At 40.2% G+C, this 17,476-nt stretch overlaps 1 protein-coding gene across 2 annotated transcripts in view; it reads right to left on the bottom strand.

The window, feature by feature from the left end:
- PARP8 (poly(ADP-ribose) polymerase family member 8) overlaps positions 1 to 17,269 on the bottom strand; it is a 181,617-nt gene extending 164,348 nt beyond the window's left edge. The window contains exons 1-3 of one of the 2 annotated variants that reach the window (XM_021076746.1): positions 16,929 to 17,269; positions 15,802 to 15,903; positions 14,780 to 14,834 (exon numbers count right to left, since the gene is read on the bottom strand). In XM_021076746.1, the coding sequence (XP_020932405.1) occupies positions 14,780 to 14,834; positions 15,802 to 15,903; positions 16,929 to 16,959 (188 nt within the window). In that variant the 5' untranslated portion in view covers positions 16,960 to 17,269. Of the gene's footprint in view, positions 1 to 14,779; positions 14,835 to 15,801; positions 15,904 to 15,990; positions 16,407 to 16,928 lie in introns of those variants that run through there. The other variant, XM_003133932.5, reaches the window with a different exon arrangement.

Raw genomic sequence — 17,476 nt, 5'->3', positions numbered from 1 at the left:
ACAGGTTGAAATTGGAATTAAATTTTACATGAAGCTCTTAAATAATCTGAGTTGTAGGCATAATGAATCTGTAAACTTGCTGCTATAGATATCAAAGAGGAATAGTCACCCTCCTTTTTAACTGCCTGATGCTAATCCCTCCCATTTCAAGCAAACAGGATCTAAAAGACGCTTAAAAGTAACTATCCACATCCAGGATGATGAAATGACTTTTGCCTCATAGTCAGTGACCCAACAGCCCCTCAAGAATGAACGAACTGGATTCAAAGCCAAACTCAATTAACATTAAGCCAATAAAAGATCATAGATACTAGGAAAATAAATCTAAATTGAGCAACTGTATTTTATTGAAACATTTTTAATGAAACAAGAGATGACTTCAATATGACATTAAATTCTTGTCATTTAAAATTTCAAGAAAAAGTAATATTTTATAATGGGATCAGATGTATCTGATTCTTCTAATATCAATGGTAATACACATTCCTTTTAGTTGGAACTAAAACTCACCCATATCCAATTATTAGTGAAATGATATATAAAAATTAATTTTAAAGAAAACCAGAGTCTAGTTTTTGAATTCATGAAAAATATAAAACTCAGCATTTTATCAAATTTCAACCATTTGAAAAATTTCTAATACACTTAAGGTATTCATGTGCTTTTTCAAGTAGGGTGCCAAAAATAATTTTTGCTTGTTTATTTGAAATGACAATGCATGACTTTTAATGAAAATCAGGCATGCCCTCAGGACCTAACAAAGGATACAGGACTGATGGATTTGTGCCAAATTTAAGTCTGATTTTGTAATTCTGCCCTCTTACACATACATGGCTTCCAGGATCACTTAGAAATGAACCCTTAGAAAGGGGAAGCCTTACTGGAATATAGAAGGCATATGAAAGTGAAACATACTTTATGAGACACTGATGTTTTCTTTACCGAGTGTATTTGATCAATACACTTAAGCAAGTTTCAGGGGGGAAAAAAATCAACTGATTTGTTGGCAAATTGGTATTTCCCTAAAAAAAACCGATGTCCTCTGGTTTTAACTGTGATAACAGTTGCTCTTTAAAAACTGTAGATGTGTGCATGTAAAATACATATTGTAATAGACATGCACGCAGAGAGAGACAGACAGACGCACACAGATGGCTTACAAATGACCTCTATGCTCATTCACCCTTCCCGTTTCCCACTCTGCCTGTTGTACCAGCTCCAAGAGCCCTGGGAGTCACTGTCAAAAAAGAAAGCACATAGGGTGTGAGAAGAAGGGAGAGTGCCGTGAAAAATAAGAACAACGGGCTCTGATCCAGGGTACTGGAGGAGGCAGAAGTGGTAAGCCTAGTGATGAATATCTGGTCCCAAAATAGCATCTCCCACAAAATCTGAAGATTTTCCCTTTATTAGATTGCTTAAAATTAATTTAAATTATCAAACAGATACTTTAATTAAAATGTAAATGTTGAGGCAATCCAGGCTATCAGGATGTATAAAGTTATTCTAGCCACCTGTTCTTTCCAACAACTTCTCTAGCTTACCTTTTATTTGAAGTATGTAAGAAATCTGCTTGGGACCAAAAGGTGAGGGGTAATTTAGAAGCAGAAATTAGAAATTATTTGCCTACCCCATATTACCTGTTCAACATGCCTTTGTTTGGTTATTAAACTTTCTTGACTACAAGACTCCTGTTTTTAGCATATCTCTAAAAATATCTATCAAAAGAAACTACCTAGCCACTATGCTAGGAGAAGCTGTGACACTTGTCTGTCAGTGTTAGTAAAGGTGAGAATTTAGCCCCAATAGAATATTTCACCTCCTTTGACTGTCACCCCTGTGCCACTTGCACTGCAAACCACTTGTCTGTTGGGTAAAACTATGATACAGCCCTGAAATAAAAGATTTTTTTTCCCCTATAGAGAAAGTTGTTACATGTCAGACAATACAAGAAAAGTCAGGAGGAACTGCCAAAGGTATCAGAATATAGGAAGACTCTCTAAGGGTTGGGTGAGGGAGGCTGATACAATATCAGGGACCTGCCAAGAGAAGGGCTCTTGTGGAAAACATGGTTTAGCTGATTTTCCAGAGAAACTACTTAATTTTCACTACTACACAATTCTATGAAAGAGGAAAAAAAACACAAGGTTAAGCAAAAAGAAAAGTAGATAGAAACAATTTTTCAAGTTAAAAAAATAAGTTATAGATGAAGATAAAGAATCCAGAATTTGGGGAAGGAAAATCATTATCACTGGAATGCTGTGGTCATCTGATAATGGCCAAAAGCAAGTGGAGACTCTTTCGACTCCAAAAATGATGGTTTAGGTTTGGACTTTGTGACACTGAAGAAAAAAAAAAAAAAAAGGAATAACATACAGTTATATAATGAACATATGCTACTGCTATTTTTTTTAATTTGTGTACATACTTAATATAGTTTTATTAGAAGTTGTTATTCATTGATAGTGTATCTTGCAAATGAATGCCTTTTTAAATTGAGAAAATTTTGCATTTCCAAATCAATCCAACCCAAAAAAGAGCATTCCCCCCCTTTATTCTGCTTGCTCATGAGGTCTAGACCAGGAATTAGAATCAGGATAGGTCTATGAATAATTATATCAATTACTGCCTTTTCTGTCAGGCCCTGTGCTGGACATTGCAGGAAAGGGTTAACTCAGGCCTTGGATGTTCAAACACTGCACATTCCCAAGCAAGGTCTGTCATTAAGACTGGCCCCTGGCCAGTTCCTAGGAGATGAACGCTGAGCCCATGGAAGAGTCTGCCCGAAATGAATGTATTCGTGCACCTATTGTCTTGGTTTTGCACAGATAGTGATGCTAACAAATGTAATTTATGGTAAACACCTGTTCTTTGCTCTGTGGCTGGAGTGTGAGCAGCTGAGGTCTGTCACAAAGGTGCAGCATGCCTATCCTACTGACCCTTAATAAAAGCCCTGGACACCAAGGCTCAGGTGAGGTTCCCTGGTTGGCAACACTCTGCAAGTGTTGTCACACATCATTGCAGAGAAAACTGTGTCCATATGACTCGGGACAAGACACTTGGAAACTTGTGCCGGTTTCCCCTGGACTTTCTCCACTGAGCCTTTGCCCATTGCTGATTTTAATCTGCATCCTTTTGTTAGAATAAAATAAACAGTGACTTAATAGCTTTCTGAGTCCTGTGATTCCTTCTATCGAACCTCAGGGCCCCTCTGACCCTCTCAAACATATTATCTAGTTTACTCCTGAAAACCCTGGAATATAACTACTGCCATTTTACAGATGATAAAATCCAAATTTAGGGAGGTTAAGTCATTTGACTGGTTGGTCAATAATGCTATACCGTACTATAATGTAATGGGTTATAGAGAATTGTTTAAATAATCTTATATCTACACTTGGATTGTTTTGACTAATATAAAATACAATTTCATAATCTTTAAAAAGACTATAATCTGTAAACACATTCTAACACATTTATTAACAATTTTACATATGTCCATGACAGTTCTAAAAGCATTAATGTGGTACCAGAACTTTTAAAAATTGTATGATGTCTCATGCTTACCTACTCTTACCCTCTAAAAAACATCTCTACGGTAATTCAATTCTTAATGCTTCTCATCTTTGAGAACCATGTGGGGATATGTGTGTGAGAGAAAGAAATAGGTACATTATATTCTTAATGTTTGCAAATGTAGTTTAGAATATATTTGTATGTTGGGAGGGCTTAAAATGCATTGTAATTTCAATGTTTTGCAGGTTTGTGCATATATGTGCACAAGAGAGAAATGTTTCAAATATATTTCTGTTGAAGTTCAGTATTCAGCCACAGAAATATCTGATAGCACAAAGTCCTGCTTGGTTTTATTGAGACATGCAATGGAACTATTAAATACTGTGTAACTGTGGTGACTAAAATTCTGTAGACATAGAATTTTTGTACTAGTTACTGATATTCCTTGGAATACTATTTACTGCTTAGCACAGTTTTATAATCTACATTTGAACAATTTATAGATTTCCAAGTCAAAACTGTGATTTTATTCTATATAATAAGCTAAGTGCTTAAACCATAATACAGGTTACCTGCTTTGGTTTTATGCCAAGACACTTTTATTATAAACAGCTAATTTTACACTTTCATGTCTTAAATGCATATGTCTCTGTAATATAAAAAGAAATCTTTAAATTTCTATGGATTTGAATCCTTACCTAGAAGTTGGAACAGCCTTGGCAAATACCTGCCCTTTTTTTTTTTTTACTGATAATTTTCTAAAACAGACTTTATTTTTTAGAGTGGTTTTAGGTCACAGTAAAACTGATCAGAGTAATCAGAGATTTCCCACACATACCCTTTACCCTTACATATTCATAGCCTCCCCTATGACCAGCATCCCCCACCGGAGCGGTGCATTTACTATTAATGATGAAACTACACTGACACATCATTATCACCCAGAGTCTATAATTTACCTTAGGGCTCACTCTTGATGTTGTACATTTTATGGATTTACACAAATGCAAAACGACATGTATCCACCACTGTATCATACTGAATAGTTTCACTGCCCTAAAAATTCTCTGCTCTGCCGATTCAGTCCTTCCTCTCCATTAACCCCTCACAACCAATGATCTTTTTATTGTTTCCGTAGTTTTGCCTTTTCCAGAATCACATATAGTTGGACTACATATAGTATGTAGTCCTTCAGAATGGTTTCTTTCACTTAGTAATTTGCAACTAATTTTCTTCCATGTTCTTTCAGGGCTGATAGCTCATTCCTTTTTGGTGCTGAAAAAATATTCCACTATTGTCTGGATGTACCACAGTTTATTTATCCATCCACCCCCTGAAGGATATGTTGACCGCATCCAGGTTTTGGTCACTTTGAATAAAACTCTATAAACATCATGTGCAGATATTTGTATGGACATAGTTTTCAACAAGTAACTGCAAGGCATGTGACTGCTGGGTCATACGGTAAAGTAGGTTTAATTTTATAAGAAACTGCCCAAACTGTATTCCAAAGTAGTAGTACTTACATTTTGCTTTCCCACCAGCAATGAATGAGAGTTCCTGTTGTTCCACATCCCCACCAGCATTCTGTGTTGTCAATGTCCTGGATTTTGGCCATTCTAACAGCTGCATTTTGATTTCAAAGTACATTTGAAATGTAACATTTCCCAGAATACATCCCAAAGGCTGAAAACACCGTTTCTTTTTTTTCTTTTTTTAAAAAACCCTTTTATGAAATGACTGCCCTAAAGTAGCTTTTTCTCTGACAACTGCCTACAGCTAGAAAGAATTTCATACATATTGGACATCAAAAACTGATGATACTAAACATTTTAAATTAATGACATAGGAAGGCAGCACAGAAAGTTCATATTAAATTAAATTAGTATGATTTCAAAAAATTAAGTTTAAAACCTCTCTTGGCCAAAGTTTCATCAACTGGGGACCGAATTCGGCCAAGAATATGCAACTCTGAAATCATTTAATTGAAACTCACTGAAATCACCATTCTAGGCTGGTTTTCTCTTAAGGATAGACTGATTCAAAAAGAATCTAGAAAGAATGTGTCTCGCAGCAAATTACTCAAACTTCTTTCTTAGTTAGCTAAGAATGAATATGACCAATCACTAGAGAAGTCATATCGTAATAATAAAGGAATGACTACTTTTCAGCTGGAGGGCCTAACTTTTTTTTTTTTTTTTCCTGCTGCATATCTAGCTGTGGTGAATTTTAATGAGAAAGGATGACTGCATCAGCTTTTATCCAGGAAGCAGATTTCAGTCTTCTGCTTAGGTCTCACTTGCCAATATCTAAGACTTTGTTCTTGAGAAGATCAATGACACGAATACATGTAGATGAACAAACCTATCATCACAATCATAAATTCACTGTTAAGATCTTGCACACTGACTTCCAAAGAAGAAACCTAGAACTTATTGGATTCTCAGTACATTTGAGGGGCCACTGGTGTCTCTGAATCACAAAAGTATTCATATCGGAAATATATCAACCATCAACCACTAACATGAATCATTTTGAATATAGACCCGGCTCTGTGTCCCCAGGAAGGCACGTTAAAGCAGAGGATTCACTCTCCATTCACGTGTTACCAAACGTCATGGGGGGGCAGCCTAAAGTTTGATGCTGACAATGTCTAAAGAGGGAGTTTGCTTTCTGATGCATGTTGAAAACATTCTGAGAAATGTTATAAAACTCCTTCAGTAATTTTCTCATGTGGTCACTGGGAGGAAAATGATTTTACAGAATATTTTTAAAATGTAATTCACCAAAGAAATGAAACATTTAAATAAATCCCAGATTTCCCTTGCTACGCACTTCTCCAAAATATACTCCAACAAAGACGGCTTGAGGAAAAGCTCTAGCAATCACAGCGGCAGAATTTAAGAGGACATAATGAGTACTTCTGCTGCGTGGAACCATTATCTATCTCCAACACTTCCTTATGGGCCTCACTTCTATTCGTGTGCCAAAGAGGGCCCTGCTAACTTCAGTCCCCTGATAAAGAATAGTTGAGAGTTCTTGTCATAAATGAATTCAACACAACTGAGGACAGAGTGAAAGATCCGGTGAAATAAATCCTCATGTAGAAATGTTGGTGGCATGAAATGCCAAGTGCCTTTAACTGAAGCTTCCCTTGTCATAAAGCAAGCTCTGTAAAAATTACTGAAAATAAATTCTTCAGGGCTCAGTGTGAATTGGCAATTTCCATTTATATTACACTGTTGTTTACTCAAAAACTATTTTTAATGAATAAGACTCAGAGTTTGCCAAAGTGTTTTCCACAAAACAACTCTCTTGAGATGTTCCAGATCTGTAATTAAATAAGTCTGAAAAACCCTGAATACTTCATTCACCTCTTGGGTATGCATAATGCACACTAATATATAAAAGGCTCTAAAAAGACAACCATTAAAATTGTTTAATATCGTTTTAACTAGGCCTTTCCCAGACATATTTGGCCACATACTTAACATCTAATTAAACAGTTTGGGAAATGCTACCACATAATATACAAAAAATATTACTGTCATTTAAGAAAATATTAGAGAATACTTACTATATTCTGTTCAGTCAAAAGAATTCTAGTCTTTAAACAGAATATAAATTTTTGTGAGCCTTTTTTTCTTCTTCAGCTGTACCCTTGATATGTGGAAGTTTCTAAGTGAGGGATCAAACCTGAGCTGCAGCTGCAACCTACACCACAGCTGCAGCAATGCCAGATCCTTAACCCACTGCACCAGAGCAGGTGCTCCATGTGTGCGACTTATTTTATTTGACTTACTATTCTCTCTTTTACACAGTTTTATCCTGAGTACTATTTTTGTTTGTTGTTCTCAAATTTTGTCTGAACTTTTTTCTTCATAGGCATGAAAGCCTAACAAATGTAAAGTAGTCTCTGGATCAATTCTGTACTTCAAGCGTAGTAAATCTTCTATAAATCATTCTTGGATAACAATCTGTATTTGCTTTTAAACAAAACAATGATGAAAATTCAAATGACTGCAGCACTTGAGAATTGGCGGACAAATCCCAAGCACACTTTCAGGCCACCGGGAAGGTCTTTACAACCTACATTTTAGAATATTCAGAAAGAAACCATCCTGGTTGCTAATTTCTATATAGGAAAAATTGATCTGACTGCATAAAGGTTGCAGTGGATGTCTTCCTTTTAAATTTAACATTGAATAACTTGCACCCTCCATTTAATATGGAGAAGGTGTCAGCCACAAACCGGCTATTAGCAATATGCAGATAAGCTACACTCAAAACTTGCTGCTATTTTGTAAGAGGCTGGGGATAATCTGTTTATAACCTCATCCTATCCTATCAGATTTTATTTTGTCTTCTCAATCTCACCTTTTTCTGCTCAGGGTCTCACTCTATCCTCTCCTTGTGCATTAATGTATCAAACATTTTCACAGAGATGCCACTTGTGGTCAAAGAAAAGATTAAGTGAACCAGTCTTTGTGATAAAAAAAACCATGATCTTGATAGCCAAACCAAAAATGTTATGTGACACAGATGTTTTTGGTCAATAAACATCAACAGCTATATATGCTTAATGCACTAAATTAATACAAATTGCTGCTGAGTGGAGAGATTGGGTCAATAAACAAGTAAGTTAGTGTTTGGAAGGCTGAGAAACATATATGAATGGATGGGGAAGGTGGCTCCTGAAAACCAAGAATGGGATTTCAATTTGATATGGAGAAAATGTTACTTGCATTTGAAAGTTTCTAAGCAGGTAAATACTATGATTAAATTATGCCAGAGAGTTCAGGTATAAATGGACTGGATGGGTGAGAAGCTGTAAATCAAGTTTAAGATACTTTATTAAAGTAACTGACCTTGGTCCAGGTGAGAAGGGCCCAAGTGTAGACATGGGAAGGGATGAAGGTGCCAAGAATGGTTTCAATATAAGAGCGGGTAGAGCTTAAGAGATGAAGATGAAGGCGGGTTACATAAAGCCTGAGACTGTGGTTTCCCCGTGCCAGGCTCAAGTGATGTGATACTGACCAGAGAAAGGCTGGAAGGAGAAGCTTCATTTAAAGAGGAAATGATGGGTTGTTTTGATGTATTGGCTTGAAGTACCCAGCATTTAAGTGAGATGACTAGACAGAAAACCTAAATTATGTCACAATAAAATAGGAACGACAAGCCTTATTAATAAAAACATATTTCCGATTAGTCTTTCCTCTGGGTACATGCATGGAAGACAGGCTTTCAGAAATTTAGAGGATGAGAAAAAGAAAGGTTACATGTCAATAACTTGATTAAAATTCCATATTAAGTCTGTGGCAAGGGTCTTAAAGCAATACTTCTCTTCTGGAGCCCAATCTATCCAAAAGCAGATGTGCGCAGAGAATTACAAAATATTTTTAGGACTAATGAAATTTCACTTATATGTGTCCCCCCTTCACAACGTCGCCACAGAAATGATGGGGAATTTAAATGGATCAGCCCAATATTTGCATAAGGTTTCCACAGCCAATGTACATAATTTGCCCACTTTTTTAATGCTTAGCACTGGGCTCAGGCACTTCCCCTGCCAACCAGTAGATTTTCAGTATGGCCCCTGGCAGACATTCCACCGGCAATAGCAATTCCTTCCCATGCTCAAACATTCCCAACTATTCTAGTCATGCCAGTTCAAACAATGCCCTTTAAGACCTTATATAAACATTGACTTACATGAAATATACCCTGACTCTGCTTCTTACTAACTGCAAGTTATTTAAATTATCCAAGCCTCAGCTTCTTTAGCTATAAAATGTAAAATAGCTGACAAAGGACCTACCGGTCTTCTTTGCTGCAAACACAGGATGTAAAGTGGGCAAAACGCACAGCAGAGACTATTCCCAATAAATATGATTAGTAGTATTATTTTAATCCATGGAATAAATGGAGTTTAAATTTTTAAATATATAAGCTTCCATAAAGTTAAACGTGGGTTAAACTGGTGGTGATTTTAGATAAATGGCTTTAAAACTCATTTTAACAATGAAAACTTTTTCAAAGAAAATGCTATACTACAAACAGAAAAGAGCTAGAGCAACTGTAATTTACAAACGGATAAAAAAGCCTGGCTCTCATTCACTCACTCAGCTTCCTTCATACTTCCTTTTACTGGACACCCCAAACTTCCAAGGTAGGTTCCTAGTGCTACAAGGAACACACATTTTTTTCAAACCATCATTTTGGATAATAACTGATACAACCAAAAACTATGGAGAACAAGTCCCCACTGCCAAGGGGAACGTTCTAATATTTTATTTTAAAAAAGGATGATTCTTTTCATTCTAGCACCTTCGGGAGCATTTGATGGTCTCAAAATAATTACACGTTTCAGGAATTTAGAATGAGCATGTACTTCTTTCATTATGAAAATAGATGAAATCTTTCTGAGATGATGGGATGACTTCTCCACCTTCTCAACTTTCCCCACCCTGGCATTCACACAAAAGCCTCCTTCCTAAGAAAGTCAAAAGAAAACAAATGTACTTCAGCAATCAAGTGGATTGTCTCTTTCCATAGCATCCAATGAGTAAGGGACTATGCATTGGGAGCCCCAGTGGATTAGGACCCCCAGAAATGTGCCTTGATAATCAGAAATGGTGATTTTTTTAAGCTAAATTAACTACTTTTGTATATTCGTCAGTGTACCACAGTCCCCATAACTCTCTATTATCCTAAGCAACTGCATTATCTATCCCCAGAAAGCAACCGAACAGGGCAGAGAACAGGGTTTATAACTTGGGTAAGCAACTTCTGGATTCATAAGAAATTCCATTCTGCATGACATCACAAGATTGGGGGCTTTTTGAATTCTTTGAGTACTTCTATACCTAGTCATTTGGGTTAGGAAATGACTCACCTGCCAGAAGACCTTTTAGCCTTCATTTAGTAATTCACTCAGTATCTACTTACTAAGAAAATATATAGTACTCAGCAGTGAGGTAGAGGCTGGACAAACTGCAATGAACAGAACAGACTCTGCCTCCCATAGGCTCATGGTCAGACAGATGATCAAGTAAACAAGAGCTAACAATATAACGTGACAACATGTTTTCAGAAACATCTAGCAAAATTAAATAGAGTAGAGGATGAGGAAAGACGTCTCAGAGGGAATTTGGCTTAGCAAAGATTATGAAAATAATCAATAATGAAAACTGACTAGGGTTGAGAAGCAGGAGAGGTGGGAGGTTAGGATGTGGATGGGTGTACAAATTCCCAGGAGAAAGAGGAGGGAGCATATGATTTGAGAGACCATGGGGTGCAATTAGTAGTGTCACCTACAATGCTCCAAAACAGTCATGTAGACAGAAACTCCTAAAAAAAAAGGTGCACTTCAAAAGCTATCAATCCACCCATGACCACATGAAAAAGTGTTTATTGATACAATACAGGCTGATGTGGGTTGCATATACAGCCAACTCTGAGCACTGCACTAAATACAGCCAACTCTGAATATTGCACTAATATGTTTTTAATTTATTAATAATTTCTAATATAAGCATTAGATTTCTTATCATAGATACTCCATGACTGGAAAATGCCAAAACCAATAAATATTTCTTTATTTATTTTAATATCCTTTCCAAAGGAAAGACATCAATATTATATTCTTGGGTGAAAAACAGTGAGGTCTCAAGAGTGTAATATGGTGTTTGGATGCATACATTTTATACGCATATAGACATGTAAAAATTCTGAAAGAATAATTTCTAATAGAAGACATAGAAACCATAGGTTTTTAAATTTTCTTCTGTTTGGCTTATTTGTTTCCTTTTTTTTTTTTTAACAATCAGCACTTAAAATCTCAGTCATGTCTTCACAGTGCTCTCCTTGCTAAAAGCTCACAAATCAGGGAATCCCACAGGGGTCCAAGGCCAGGTTCTTGGGGCTATCCCTGCTCTCTTGTTTTCCTTAACCTCTGGTCCCAGGCCCTCCACCTGCTTCTCCATCACCTTAGTAGCCATCACCACCCACTCTAACCCTTCTGCTGCTTCTAACTGCACAAGTGCCTGCAGGTGAGATGAAGGGCTAGGCCCCCCAAAACTTTGTGGTCCTAAGGAGTTTACGGTCAGCCAACAAGGGAGAAAGAAAGAGGCAGGAGATCACAGCATGACAAAGTATAAGGAAGGAATTACTTTTACATACACTTATATATTGCATACAGCTGAAGCTTCTGGTTTATTGTTCTCAGCACAACGCTGGAATTGATAGGAGCCTAGGGCAGGCCCTGGACTGCTGATGGCTGTGTTGTTATTCCAAGGAGTCCAGGAATCAGAACTGGGACAAGGACCATTGCTACAATGAATTAATCTTGCCTTATATATATCACAAGTATTCAAACATGGAGACGATATTATAATCAATTCCTAACATTTAATACTTTTCTCATTGTTTCTCAACAATGAGAACTACAACTCTCAAGTAAACGGTCTGATTCCTTTTTTTGATGTTCAAGTGTCTCAAAGAGGTTGCTCCTAGAGGTTGGGAATACCAGTGTAGGGGAAAGGGCACAGGTCTCAGAAGTACGACAGGCAGGGTTTATAGGGCAGCTTCATCATGAACTGAGGAAACTTGAACATGTTTTCTAAACTCTCTGAGTCTCAGTTTGCAAATCCAAAACTGAGGATAACAACTCCATGAACTCTCCCATGGGGAGAACTAAGAGAACTCAGTCTTCCAGCTGATCATCTGCTCCCCTTCAAAAGTCCTCACCTCAAGTCCACCAGGCAGAGGAGCAAATGGTAACAGGCACTAGGCCCTGTGACAAGCTCTGAAGGAATGGCCAATTTACTAAGCCAGTGGCCAGCCCTGATACAGCTGCTTCTTGCCATTTCCTCTTATCCACAGAAGCAGTAAAACAATGTACATGTTAAACGAAATTTTCAGTATTATTTCTTTTTTTGAAGAGTAGTAACATGTAAGATTGTTTGTCTTAGAAGAAAATGTAATTATTCTTGGAAAGTGTCAGAGAGGAAATAGCATATGAAGCTTTATCTATGACTTGAACGAAAAATTATTCTTGAAAATTAATGTTCTCAACAATTTAGATGAAATGATAGTACAACAGAATTCAAGATAAGCCTGTATTATCTCTTCATGAGATGCCTACCTTTTTAAATTGAGAACTAAGTCTAGTTTACCCAAAATGACACTATTAATCGAATACGATAAGTACATTAAATCAATATTTGAATTTTAAATGCATGATTGACACATGGCAATGAGAAACACATAATAAATGTCAGATTCTAATGTGTTTAATACAGTTCTTGAAAACAGTATTTTTTCTTTCCAAAAATTTATTTTCTGCCATTAGCTACAGGGGAATAAAGGCGTAATCATTAAAGATATTATTACTACTATACTAAGACAATCTTTTATACATTGCTTTATTTTTCAAGCTTTTGGGAACACAAAGCGGTCACATCAACAACTGTACCAGTTATTTTTCTTCTTTAAAAAAGTAGGCTATTCCCTATTAGACATACAAGTCCCCCAAGATTTAAATCAGGGACCGAAGAAAAAACTATCCCCTAGGAAGATGACATAGAAGAGGAAACATCTCTTACTTTAAGTGCAGTCACAGCATTTGTTCCTACCGTGAAAACTGATATTATCTCAATTAGTTAATTATTCATCCCAACATCCAGGCCCTGCTCTTGGAGGCATTCACACCTTCTCCACCTCTTGTAATGTTAACATTAGTTCAGTAATTCACTGATTAAAAAAAAAAATCTTCCTGCGGTATCTAACAGATCTTAGAGATTAAGTTCCCCCCTCCTTGTACAGATAAGTAACCTGAGGCCAAAACAACTCAAGTATCTTATTGGAAATAATAAAGCTGATTAGGTGAAAAGCTTACCCAGGACTTTCTCAGTTCACACCTCTCAGAAGGGGAGCCAAAACAATTGTGAAGCAGCTATAACTCAAGCAGATATTAACCTGACTACACAGGGAATGTCTTCAGTAGGCCACACATATTAAAATAACCCAAGAGCTTATTAGTCATACACCAACATCCTTCGGATAGTTGCATGAATTTAGCTGAATCTCCTCTAATTTAATTATTCTCTTTATTCATACAAAAATGATGGTACTATAGGACTTCCCCTGTGGCTCACAACAAAAATGATGGTACTACAGAAAATTGAGAAAGACCCTGATTTTATTCTCCTCCAATAAGCACATATTATTTATGTTTTATTCTCAACTATTAAATCAAATCAATATACCAATCCTGAGGCTTAGGCATACTGTGCATATGGGAAACTGGATAACTGCTTCAATGAAAGCTTTTTTAGGATGCACACTGCAACACAGATCCTAAGCATTTTTAAGATTCGTATTAATTCCAAGCTTTTAAAAAATGTATTTCCAGAGGAAAGGTTCTTTTGGAATTTATATGTTCATAAATGTTTCCATTAGCTAAGAGATATTTTGGAATGTGATCAAATCATATTGAAAGTCAAGCCCTAACTTCAAGGCTAAATCTCTGACAGTTCTTACATGTGGCCATGGTTCTTTAAAGTCTCCAAAAGACACAATAGGGAGAAAATTCTACCTTCCAAGTGAAGATAGCGAGGTATATTTTAATGCTTACTTTTCAACTCTTTCTCTTAAACACAAAATTGAATTTGGGCTTCTTTCACACCATTAACAATTTAGTATTTACACGTGCATCTCATTCTTCCTACTCTAGAAAGAAGTTACACACGCTCAAGCTACATATAATTCCCAAATTCTTCCCAACTATGAAAACTCCTTTAAAAAAAAAAAAAGTATGGAGAATTGGCAGACTGAATGTTTATGTCAACCTTCAGAAAACATGTAAATGTGCAGCCCCAACTCATCAGAAAAATCGTCACATGTGGATCAAACTATTCGGTGACATCTGATGCCTTTTATGCCCAGTATTCAGGTTTTGTACTCGCCTGTGTCAACCCCTAAAGCCTCAAAAGCAAGCTACTACCGTACAAACAGCTTTAACACGAAGAGTGTGAGAGTTCTCTGCTTTTGGTCTGCGATGTGATCTTAGAAACACTTGAATCAAACACAATTATTTCCCCTCTGCGATTTAAAAGCAAGGGACCTTGGTTTAGCATGTGGCCAAAGAACAGCAACAACAGCAGAAGAAAAAGAAGAAAAAAATACCCAAACACGGAACACGGTAAGAACAAAGGAAACACAAGCCTCTGAACAGGAAATGAAGCAACTCTATACACATAAATACCTTTTGGGGCCGCCAATGTAGGTGAAAGTAAAGGTGGAGTCTGAGTATCTGAAATCTGAAACGGAGAGTCTTGTTAAGAAAAGCTACACCTTGAGTGGATTTTTAACCCTGGTTATGACTTGGACCCCCTATCTGATGGAGCCAAGGGGAGGCCTGGCGGGGTAGGAGGCGAGGGCTGGAGAACCCCGAGGTCCGCTGTCCCGCCGCGCAGGAGGGGGATGCTCCGCACCCAGAGCAGGGTGCAGCGGGAGGCCGCCCCCCCGCAACAAGTGCCGGGTGCCATGGCAACGGTGGGAATTTCCCGGTCGGGGCAGCCGGAAGTGGCCCACGCCGAGCTCGCGGCCGCAAAAGCAAAATTCAATCCCTCTCCCCCGGGAGCAAAATGGACGAAAGGCGACCCCCAGGCAGGGTCGCGGGGTGCCTCGGGAACCCCGGGGATCCCTTCCCTTTCCGGGGCATTGCATTGCCAGTCGGAGGGGACTAGAGAGAACTAAAGGGGCCAGAGATCCGCACAGCGCTGCTCCCCGGGGGACCTCGGCGCCGGCGCAGCCGGCCAGCGCGGCGCGGCGCGGCGCAGCGCAGCGGGCTCCATTCCCTGCCGCCGCCACCGCCGCCGCCGCTCAGTCCATTGCGCAAACCCGGCGGGTCCTACCCGCTGGCTGGGTCGCTGCTGCTGAAACCCTAGAGGCGGGTTTGGACGCTCCAGGAGTCCACAGGGGCTAAAAATACAATGCACGGCCCCTCAGCCTAGACCCCCGCTCGAGAGACCAAGGTTCTGCCCCCAAAGCTGGTGGCCGCCCCACACAGGGGGGAGGGGAGAAGGGGAGAGGTTGGCGCCCCCTCCCCCTTTTGGCTCCCGCTCCCGCTGCAGCAGCTGTTGCCAAATGAACCCCGGAATGGGGACGTGCTACACCCCCCATCCTCAGCCACACACGTCGTGTCCAGAAAACTGGGAAAAGGGGTGACGGGCAGGCAGAGGAAACAGGCGCTGAGACTAAGGCTCTGGAAAGGCGAGAACTCACCTGCAAACAGACAGTCCTTCTCGGCTCTGGACTTCTGGATCACGACGTCGATATCCTTCTGAATTCGCTCTTGCCTTGAACACATCCCCATTAAATAAATCCCTGGAAAAGAAGCAGCCGCTATTTCCACCCCACTCCACCCCCCTCGCACGCTTCCAGCTTTCGTAAATATTCAGTTAAAAATGAAACCTCTGGCCGAGGCAGGGGCTGAAGGCGAAGTGGTTTCGGAAGTGATCCTGGGTGAGAGAGGAGGAGGAGGTGGTGGAGGTGGAGGAGGAGGAGGAGGAGGGGGAGGTCGGCTTTGCATGCCCAGATGTGACCGCCCAGCTGCTGCTTGCCGCTGCTGGATTCCAATTTCCTCCCCTCCTGACAATGGATGGTGATGACACGGAGTCTCACTTTCTCCCTCCCCCGCCCGGACCAACGGCCGTGGGGGGCCGAGGGTGCCGGAGTCGGCCGGAGAGCGATCACCGGCGGGGCGGCGGGCGCCGGCGAGGGGCGAGCCCCGCTCCGCCTCACGCGCACACACCCCTCGCGGCCCTCACGCCGGCCTTCCACACCCGCGCACACTCGCGCCCGCGGGCGGCGGCGGCTGTGCCGAGGCTGCTGCAGCGCCGCCCGCCGCAGACCCTCCCGCGCCCGCCGCGCCCGCCGCCCGGTCACCCAGTCCCGGCCGCGGGGGCTTTAATAGTATCCGCCATCCGGGCGCAGGCTGGATTCCCCAGCACGACCGCCGCTCGCGCCGGGGGCGAGTGGGAACGTCGGTAGTGAAGACTCCCCGGGGCTCCCAGCCTGCCCCCTCTCCTTCCAGCACTTTTATGAATTCGACTCCACTTTCGGAAGGGATTATGAGTCACATGGAAAACCCAAACCCGAGTGGCTGGGAGCGGGGAAAAGGGAAAAGAAATATCGTTTAAAATGGAAAATAAATAAATAAAACGAACAAATCCTTCCTTGTTGCCACATCAGGCAAGATGGAAAAAGCCTTGAAATGACTCCAGACGTACACTCTCCCGTGCCCTGACTGCCAGAGTCTTTTTCTCCCTGATGGAATTAGCTCAGCCCCTTCGGAGCGTCCTTTAGGAAACACAGCCCCTTTTGGGGGACTTCTACTTGCAGAGACTCACCAGTTCTTCCCTCCTCCGTATTTCCGTCCATGAAAAATTGGTAGAATCAACTGGTACGTGCCAGGGTCTCCCTGAAGGATGGATATCTCTTTGGCTTGCTTTAAAAATCCGTGGTTTTGGGTGGGTTTTTTGTTTGTTTGGCCAGTCAGTCACCGGAAAGCTTCTACAATCTTGTTGTCTTATTTAGAAATGAGATACTGCCCTGACCCTCACTTTCTGTTCTGCCTAGGGACACCTTGGGCTGATGTAGCTGTTCTGTCTCTATACTGCCATATGCCCTAGGACAGGCCTCCACCAGCACTTTGCTTGTTGATCTTTTCTCCCCTGGGATGGCCTCCCTGAGCACACCATGTCTCACTCACTTGGTTCTGCATCCCCAGTGCCTGGTGCAGTGTCTGGAATGTAGGAGGCAGGCTGAGGTGTTGGCTGAATATGTGAATGGTCCTGCCTTGCAGCCTTTTTTCTTTATGGATAGTTTAGCTTCAAACCCCTTCTTTATCAGTACAAGTACCCAAGAGTTGTCAAACTGTCTCAGACCCTTAATTGGT

The sequence above is a fragment of the Sus scrofa genome, chromosome 16, assembly GCF_000003025.6.
Source record: "Sus scrofa isolate TJ Tabasco breed Duroc chromosome 16, Sscrofa11.1, whole genome shotgun sequence".
NCBI lineage: Eukaryota > Metazoa > Chordata > Mammalia > Artiodactyla > Suidae > Sus > Sus scrofa.
The sequence above is the reverse complement of the archived record's forward strand: the minus strand, read 5'-3'. Positions and strand labels throughout refer to the sequence as shown.